This window comes from Lipotes vexillifer, unplaced genomic scaffold (assembly GCF_000442215.2).
Source record: "Lipotes vexillifer unplaced genomic scaffold, Lipotes_vexillifer_v1.1 scaffold118, whole genome shotgun sequence".
NCBI classification, from domain to species: domain Eukaryota; kingdom Metazoa; phylum Chordata; class Mammalia; order Artiodactyla; family Lipotidae; genus Lipotes; species Lipotes vexillifer.
The window spans coordinates 209,725-218,511 of NW_006790289.1; the positions used below are offsets into that span (position 1 = coordinate 209,725).

At 37.6% G+C, this 8,787-nt stretch overlaps 1 protein-coding gene across 1 annotated transcript; it reads right to left on the reverse strand.

Annotated features, from left to right (window-relative positions):
* Positions 1-240: 240 nt before the first annotated feature.
* Positions 241-7,148, reverse strand: COXFA4 (cytochrome c oxidase associated subunit FA4). Its single transcript, XM_007463524.1, has 4 exons — positions 7,046-7,148; positions 5,708-5,796; positions 4,947-5,007; positions 241-538 (listed from the first exon to the last, which is right to left on the reverse strand). Exons 1-4 carry the CDS (start codon positions 7,085-7,087, stop codon positions 482-484), a joined length of 249 nt encoding a protein of 82 aa, XP_007463586.1. The 5' UTR covers positions 7,088-7,148; the 3' UTR covers positions 241-481.
* Between the last annotated feature and the right edge of the window lie 1,639 nt (positions 7,149-8,787).

Genomic DNA, 8,787 nt, shown 5'->3' on the forward strand with positions numbered 1-8,787 from the left:
CCAGCATTAACAAACTGCACATACTTCGACATCAGACAGTAACAGAAATCTAGAGGTTTTCATTTTGCCCATGCCAAAGAGGCTTGAATAATCTTGCCAATCTACATTTGATTTCCAGTTCCAGTTCTTAAATATGCCCTAGTGTTACCAATGGCCTACACACAAAATAAAAGTGTTTTATTAGAGCAGCTTAAAGTCTTATTTTCAAATTACACAAATACACAGAAATTCAAGAAACTTCTTAAATTCTAATAGTTTATTTCCTATACCCTAAGTTATAAAATTCAGAGTAGAGTTTCGGCATTAAATAGTGACACACATCAAGTTTCAAACTATTTATTAATCAGTGTAAACCCCATCACAATACACCAGCATGATTTTGTGCATTTAGAGGGGAAATATTTCCTGGTTAAGTGGAAAATTGTGCGGATGGCTTCTGGAAGACCTTCATTCTAAGCAGCTTTATAGTGAAACATTTCATTTAGAAGTCTGGACCTTCTTTCTTCAGTTTGCTGTAATCTACATTCACTGAGTAGAACTTGGAAAAGAAAAAAGATATTTTAGATAATCAATCAAATACACAAAGATGGTACAGAAGTTTAAGATTATTTTTATTCAGATTTCTATAGTAACAATTACAGACATTAATTTTGTATTAGGAATATTTAACAATATAAAAGTCATTCAAACAAAGACATTAAAATTCCAGTTCTTTAATAATGGTTTTGGTAAGGTAAAAATATTCAATCTTCCTCAGAAGAGCAGTGCTAGTATAATCTGGTAGAACCTATTAAAAAATTCTTCTATTTCAAGGTGAATAATTATGAATTTCTTCTGATATATACTTCCAATTCTTATGTTTTTACTTCCATCTCCACTACGTACACAGGTGACTCTCCAACAGAATAGAGAAATACCATCCCTATTTGGTTAGGAAAGGGCTATTATTTAGATGGGAAAGATTTATAGCAATAAAGATTGGCTAGTAATAAAAAGTAATACTTTGTTGTGTGTATCCATAATTTTTAGATACAAACTGGCCTGCTTTGATGGCTTTTCTGTCCATTTTCTCTCTCTCACTTAGACATTTCCTTAATTTCCTAACCCAGAATGCATCAAAATCAAATTCACACCTGACCACCTTTGGTACAAAAGCTTTTAAATGGTACAGTATTTCTGCTTTTAAATAATACTGTATCTTGCAAACTTTGTAATTTCCATAAATTTCCTTATATTCAACTTAAATTAATTTTAGAAATATATCTTACTATCATTACTTAAAAAAACTGCTTATAACTCTCAAGGACTTAAAAAAAAAATGATTTATACTTGATACTGCTCTAGAATTCCTACTGAGGAAACATTAGGATTTATACATAAGCTAGGATTTATACATAAGCTATAATCTTGAGTTTACTAATTCTTGTGCCAAAGAAGACTGAATTGTGCTATAATTACTTGGAGACTACATTATTTAACTCCAAAAGAACCAAAACTGCAGAATTATCATCATTTTCTTCAGTTTTTAAGGAAGAAGCTCATAAATCTGTGTCCATTATTTCTTCAAACGCTTTTCTTTATTTCTCCAAACATATTCTAACTTCTTTATCTCTAACTGAAAAATTCTTATTTTATTTGACTTTAAAAAAAAGAAAAATTCCCAGGTTGTGAAGCTTATCCTTGAGATACGTGCACAGACTTTATAAACTTTATAAACATAAAAGTATGAATCAGTCATAAAGCAGTATTTTTTGTTCTGACAGTGTTCTCCTATGAAGCAACTGAACTAGACAATGAGACTTAAAAAGAAACTATCATCTCTAACATATTAACAAAATATTAAAGGGAATATTTACAAAAGGAACTGCAGGTTATTTTAAGAAATAAATATTTGTTGGACTCTTCTAATAGATCCCAGGCACTGTAGGCAGAATGCTTTATGTTTATCTTAGATAATTATCACAACCTTACTCATTCTTACTTTATAAAAGAAGGCACTGAAGATCAAGTTATATGACTTGCCAGAAGCAGGATCAAGCCCCTACACCCAAGCAGAGTGGAAAGGTCACAGAACCTTTGCTAATTTTCTCAACACTAAACAGGTTTCTGATGTATTTGCTTTTATTCGGTTCCATGTGCCAGTATCAAAATACTCCGTTGAAGTAATTTTCAAATCTGATTTATTTTTCAGCTTCCATGTCCACATTCCTTTTCTCAATTTAATGGTGGCTACCTTTAAGTTTTTTGTAACAATAGCTGGGAAGGCACAACATATTCTGATCTTGGCTTTGGGGCATTTTATTCAGATGATAAGTGTTGCTAGGCCTTTAATGCTTAAATCCTATTTTAGTCACCTCTCTTGTTTTTATTAGTTAGCTTCTGCTAGATTGTGAAGTAGCAAAAAATAACCACCAAATCTTAGCGGCTTATAAGAAAGGTCTATTTTTCATTCACATTATATGCCATTTATAAGCTGACTGCCCTGTGTTCTCTTTGTTCGAATCCTGGGTTGAATGAGTAGCCCTTAACTGCCAATTTGGTCTCATGACAGATGGAAAAGAACAATTGGGGAACCACACACTGGCTCAGAAGTGGCAGACAGCACTTCCCCTCACTTGATTTGCCAGAGCAAGTCACATGGCCAAATCTGATGTTAATGGGCCAGAAAAAAAATTATCTTAGGTGAGGGGAAGTGAATGATAGAGAAGGAATAATCTAGTCTACTAGTCTTCTAGTCTAGAAGCAGTAGTAGGCATCATCCACTCCAGGCTCACAAGCTTCTGGACTTGGTTCCCTTTTATTTCTGCTTGCAAATGTCCCAATTCTTCTCAACTCACCTCTTGGCAAGTAGAGCCAGCAACAGTCCACAAACATGCTGTTTTCCAAAAATCTTTTCTATAACAAACTCTTTAGGCACATGGTCTTCTTTCCAAGTAATAGCAGGTGACACCTTATCAAATATTTTGCCATTACATGATTCATTTTTCCAGGCTCTAATACCAGTATCTTAGCTATTCACAGCCCAATCTATGCTCACACATTAGTTTTTTTGTTGCTGCAACGTTCCATTTCCAGCTCACATGGCCTCATACTGGCAGGTATTTTCATGTTCCAGAACATGATAATAATTAGCTTCATTATCATAATCACCTGAGGAGCTTTCTGAACTACATACACAGAGACTCCAACATGCTCTTTGGTGGAAGGACTAAGGCCTGTTTTTTGTGTTTTCTTTTCTTTTTTAAAGTTTATTGGATGTGGAATCATTTTCTCCAGAATGGACTAAAATTTATAGGAGAGAAAAAACAGGATGCCTGTGTATCATTTTTTGAGTCAAAATGTGACACAGATTAGATGGTTCACTTCAGCTTCACCAGTGCATTTTTGTTTGTTTCTTGTAGCAAGATCAGTTTAGAGACATGGAAGCCAAATTATAATAAGAAGGTTGAGTGGAAAGCTTGGAATCTGTAAAAGGTGACAGTTATCTTAAAAGTTGTTGTCATCAGTAATGACAGCGTCCATCTCCATCAAGGAGGTATATCTGCTAAGGGGTCCTGAACGCTCCTCGGTCAAGACACCTCTTCTTGAGAGTGCTCAAAGAAACTGCTATTTTTTGATGAAGCAGCCTGGTATAACGGGAAATTCATGGCAAGTTATATACCGTAAATGGGTAAATTGTATGGTATGTGAATCACACCCTAATAAAGCTGTCCCCCACCCTTTTTGACATTGCAAGGATTTTTTCTTTGTATGCAAAAATTTTACAGGTAAGTAAAGCTGTGTTTGGGGAATCAATGGTCTCAGATTTTCAACTACATGGATGGACCTTAAGGGCATTATGCTAAGTGAGATAAGTGAGACAGAGAAAGACAAATACTGTATGATATCACTTAAATGGAATCTAAAAAACCTGAACTTGTAAAAACAGAAAGTAGAATGGTGGCTACCAGGGGATGGGGGGGCGGTGGGGAAATTAGGGAGATGTTAAAGGTACAAACTTACCACTACTAGATCAACAAGTTCTGGAGATTTAATACACAATATAGTGACTATAGTCAACAATACTTTATTATAAACTTCAAAGTTGCTAAGGAACTATCTCTTAATTGTTCTCAACACAAAAAAGTGATAATTATGTAACATGATAAAGGTGTTAGCTAACACTACTGTAGTAATCATAGTGTAATACATAAATGCATCAAACAACAAGTTGTACACCTCGAGCTTATACAACGTTGCACGTCAATCATGTATCAATAAAACAAATTAAAAAAAGTAAATGGCCTCAGTCCATGAAGTCATTCTTTGGAAGAGTAGTTTCACAAACCAGTTTTCCAGAAAGATGTTAAAAAGTTTATCTAGAAGGTTTATGGTAAAATATAAGTTTCAACTGATTTTCATTTCTTCCTACTAATTCTCAGCTGAAATATGTCAACCATACCAAGAAGAAAGAACAGCCAATCAAACCAGCCACTAGATTAGTGCTACTCAAAGTGTGGTCCATGGACCAACAGCATCAACATCATCTGAAACCTTACTAGAAATGCAAATTCTCAGCCTCCGCAACAGATCAACTGAATCAGAATCTCTGGGGATGGAGTTGAAGAAGATGCCTATGTATACTGAGGTTTGAGAACCACTGCACTACACTACCCAAGAACAAAGAAAATATTAAACAAGAACTATACTTTTTCTTAGTTGAATCAGTAGAATTGAGACACTATCTTCATTTCACATACAGAGTCTGAAGCCTGTGAATAAAATCCTTAGAAAAAATATTTATTAGAAAAATATGCCATTCTAATTTCATAGGACAATCTAGCAATTCTTCTAAGTTCATTGTAACAGAATCTTACTTGCAGATCCAATTTCAAAAAGAACCTACCCCATGACAAAGTTTATTAAAATACAATTTCCAGCAATTTTGAAGCAATTTTGTAGCTTACCTTGTACTGATCATTGGGACCCAGTTTGTTCCAGGGTTCTGGGTTATTCTTTTTGTCCCAACTAAAAGAAATAAAACATTATAACTGTTAGAATAATAAAAGATTATTTAAAACAGTCTTGTACTCAAGAAGTTAACATTTCAAATATATTAATCCCACTTCCTATCAGGTGAAGGACAGTGTTATTTTTGTTATGGAGTTGAGAGATAGGATTCATAATAAGCAATCTCACATAATCAATCAGAAAAAGGTACAACACAGAGCCTCTTGGGGCAGTTGTCCTTGTCCCTATCCCTGTCACAAAAAAACTTTACACTTAGCTTTTACTAGTGTTTTCTATTTCATCAATGAAGTGATATATAAAAAACTGCATAGAAAAACAATGAAACAACCTTTTCTATGCCTGTTCTTTTACAACTTCAAAAAGAAGCATTCCCTATTGTGGAACACAGGCAAAAAACACTTAAACATACCAGCAACCCTGACTGTTTTATAAAAAGTTATTATTATCTCGATCCTCATGTTACAAAATAGGTATTAGCAGTTCTACTCAACCAACGAGAAAATGAGACTCAGAGAAATTTAGGTAATTTCATGAACCAGAAAAAGTAAACGACAACAGTAGAACCGGGAACTGAACTTACTGTATGGCAACAAATTTCAGGTTCTTTCTACTACTTGATGCTGCCTCCCTAGAAAGGCTGTGGCTCCTGAATCAGTTTGATAAACCATCAAAGTTCTAAACATTTTCAAGCACTTACCTGACATCTGGATTGAACAACGCCAGGCGCAAAACATACAGTGCTGCTCCAGTACCTCCCGCTCCAATAAATATGAAGAGGGGGATCAACTGGAACCAAAAACAAAATAGACAAGAATCAAGAATCATCTTCAAATACCTACATACTGATAAAAATAAACAGAAAGACTACAGTAGTCTCTACACATTGATTTCCAAGTCTCAAGCCACCTTTTTATTTTTTAAAAAACTTTAACAGCTTTATGGAGGTTTAATTTACATGCCATAAAATTCATTAATTTCAAGTATGAAACCACCAATGATTTATAGTAAATTTATAAAGTTGTACAACCATCCCACAATACAATTTTAGAACATTCTCATCACCCCAAGAAACTCTCAAGGCCACTGCCGTCACTCCCCATCCCCCCACCCGGCCTCAGGCAACCACTAATCTGCATTCTTTCTATCTCTATAGTTTTACCTTCTCTTCAAACCGTCTTTTTAATCTTGCCTTAAAATTTGAAAAAAAATAGACCTCATATTGAGATAAGATTTCTTATAACTACATTCAAAAGAAAGAAATGTAATTTCCAAAGGATGTAAAGACAATCCTGGTTTAAATGTGGAAAAAGTTACATTCAAATTTTAAATTTTCCCTGAAAATATATCGCCTTCTTCACTTAATATTTATACATCACTCCCATTAAATTTCCCAGTTTCTTTCAACTCAAGGCTTGCAAAACAAGCTCTTGGCAAATTACTTAAGCTTGCTTCGATACAGACGTTACGAAAAATAAAAATTCTGTTAAATAAAGAGTCTGAATGAGCAAACAGAAACACACCTATTATAAATACCGGTTTTACACATAATCTCTGAAAACGTACTGCTACCAACGCTTAATGCGTCGTTAGGCAACTGGGTTTAAGATAAAAATTAAATACTGCGTAACTGATTTTTAGGACCACAGCACGTTTATATGCAGGGGGAAATGTGAGATACAAAAGAACTCAACTACGATTAAACTCCACACTACAAAAATCCTTCCAAATATCAAGACGTCCAGACAAACTGAGCATTCCAAGATCAGAGACCCTCATATTTGCCTCAAAGCCTCATGGTGCAATGCAGTGAATACGAGACTCTAAACAGCACAACAAATAGGGTGCCTGACCTTTCCTGGTCTTTAACACACACAGCGCACAACTATTCCGCTTGGTCCGACCACACTGTTCCAACATTTTATTTTCCTCGAGAGCGTCCCTCACCTTCCGTGTGCCAGGCCAAACCCGGGGAGGCAGCCGCAACCCGACACAGGATGCACAAGTGAAAACACTGGGAAAGGGTTTAAGAACTTACGCTAGGATGCTTCTTGGCCTGACCGATGATCTGGCGGATCATGGCTGCGACAGAAGCCTCGAGTCCAGACGGAGAGAACGACAAACCTGCAAAGCCCGGGACTGAACAGCCTTCGCGCCGAAGAAGGGCGGACATCCAAAGTCACCCAACACCTCCTACCTGAAGGACCCCTGCCTCGGAGGACGGCTTGCGACAGGAGGGCCCGGATAAAGCTGTCCTAAACAGTGCCTGCTTTGATCCAGCAGCTCTCGCGCCCGCCTAACCTGTCCAAACCAACAGCGTTCAACTGCAAAGTGAAACATTCTCATTCTTATGCTACTCATACTTCTGATGGGTAACTTTTTGCGTCAAAAGTAGAATCCTTCGATTGACTACACAGGCACTTGCTCGGTAGGCCCCGTGTTTAAGGATGGGGAGGACAGGCGGACGCACGGGCCTCGCGCTCTGCGAGCCGGGTCCTTTTGCTAGCCTCCCGAGAGCCGGGTCCGCGCGCCGAGACGCTGGGGACGCGCGTGCGGGCCGCGCGCCGGCCGCTGTGACTGCTGCTGAGGGAGCTGCGAGGCGCCTTTGGCTGCTGAGCGCCGGGCGTCTGGAGGGCAGGTCGAGTCTTTAGACGCTGAGGTCAGCGACTGCGGTTTAAAAAGACTGCAGCTGTTTCCTGTACTTGACTGTCGTTTATGGGCAAAAATTAGAAACTAGTAAATGACTTAAAGATGGCAGTTGTCCTGTCAGTGTGATCTGTAAACAGTTCCTGATCCTCGCTTAAGTGTTCAACGCTGCAAAGACCTTTGCGACATTGCCACTATTCTCTCCCCGGGCCTGAAATTGAATTCTAAAAATATGTTTTTATTGGTCGTGTCGCTACACATAATCTTTTCCTGTACCCCAATACAATTGTCATTTACCTGTTTGTTTTTGTTTTCTAACCCGAAAGTCTTCCCTGAGACAGGCTTTAGTGGACACTCTGAACCCCCTCCAACCCCATACGTAACTTAAAGCATCAATCAAATGATCACACAAGTAATTGGGCCTGGAAAGAATAGGAAAAGGCACCTCTGAAAAAGTAATGTTAGACCTGGAGGAGTAGACGTTAACCGAGTGAAAGGAAGGATGTAGATATACAGAAGAGAGGTAGTAGGAGTGACGGTCTGAAACTAAAGAGGCTTTTTGAGAAGCTGAAGGAGGTCTATACGTATGGTTGGAACTTGGAAAGCAAGGCGGGAATCAGATCTGCTGGACCAATGGTCATTTACACACCATGGGTTTTATGCTGAGAGCATTAGGGAGTTAAGCAAAAGCAAGATGTTGTGGTTTTAAACGATTGCCTTGTCTATGAAGAATGAATTCGAGGAGATAAACATGAAAGGGAAGGGACTGGTTAAGGGACTGGTTACAATAGTCCCTGTGAGATAATGGTAGCTTGGACTAGTATAGGGGATGTGATGATGACAAAAAGATTCCAGAGGTATTTAGGAGGTAGCACCAAGACTTGGTGATTGGTCAGACATAGGGGAGTGGGAATATGGGGGAGTCCAGGATAGTTTCAGAGGTTCAGTTCTGGCTGTGTGGATTTTGATGCCTATTATTGAGATAAGGAACAATAGAGAATGATGGATATGTATTTATGTAAAACCCAAGTGGACTTCTGTAGGGCAGAAGAGACATAAACTAGAAGAATACATTTAGAACTCTATTTATTTATTTATTTATTTAAGCCCACCACGCGTCTTGTGAGATCTTAC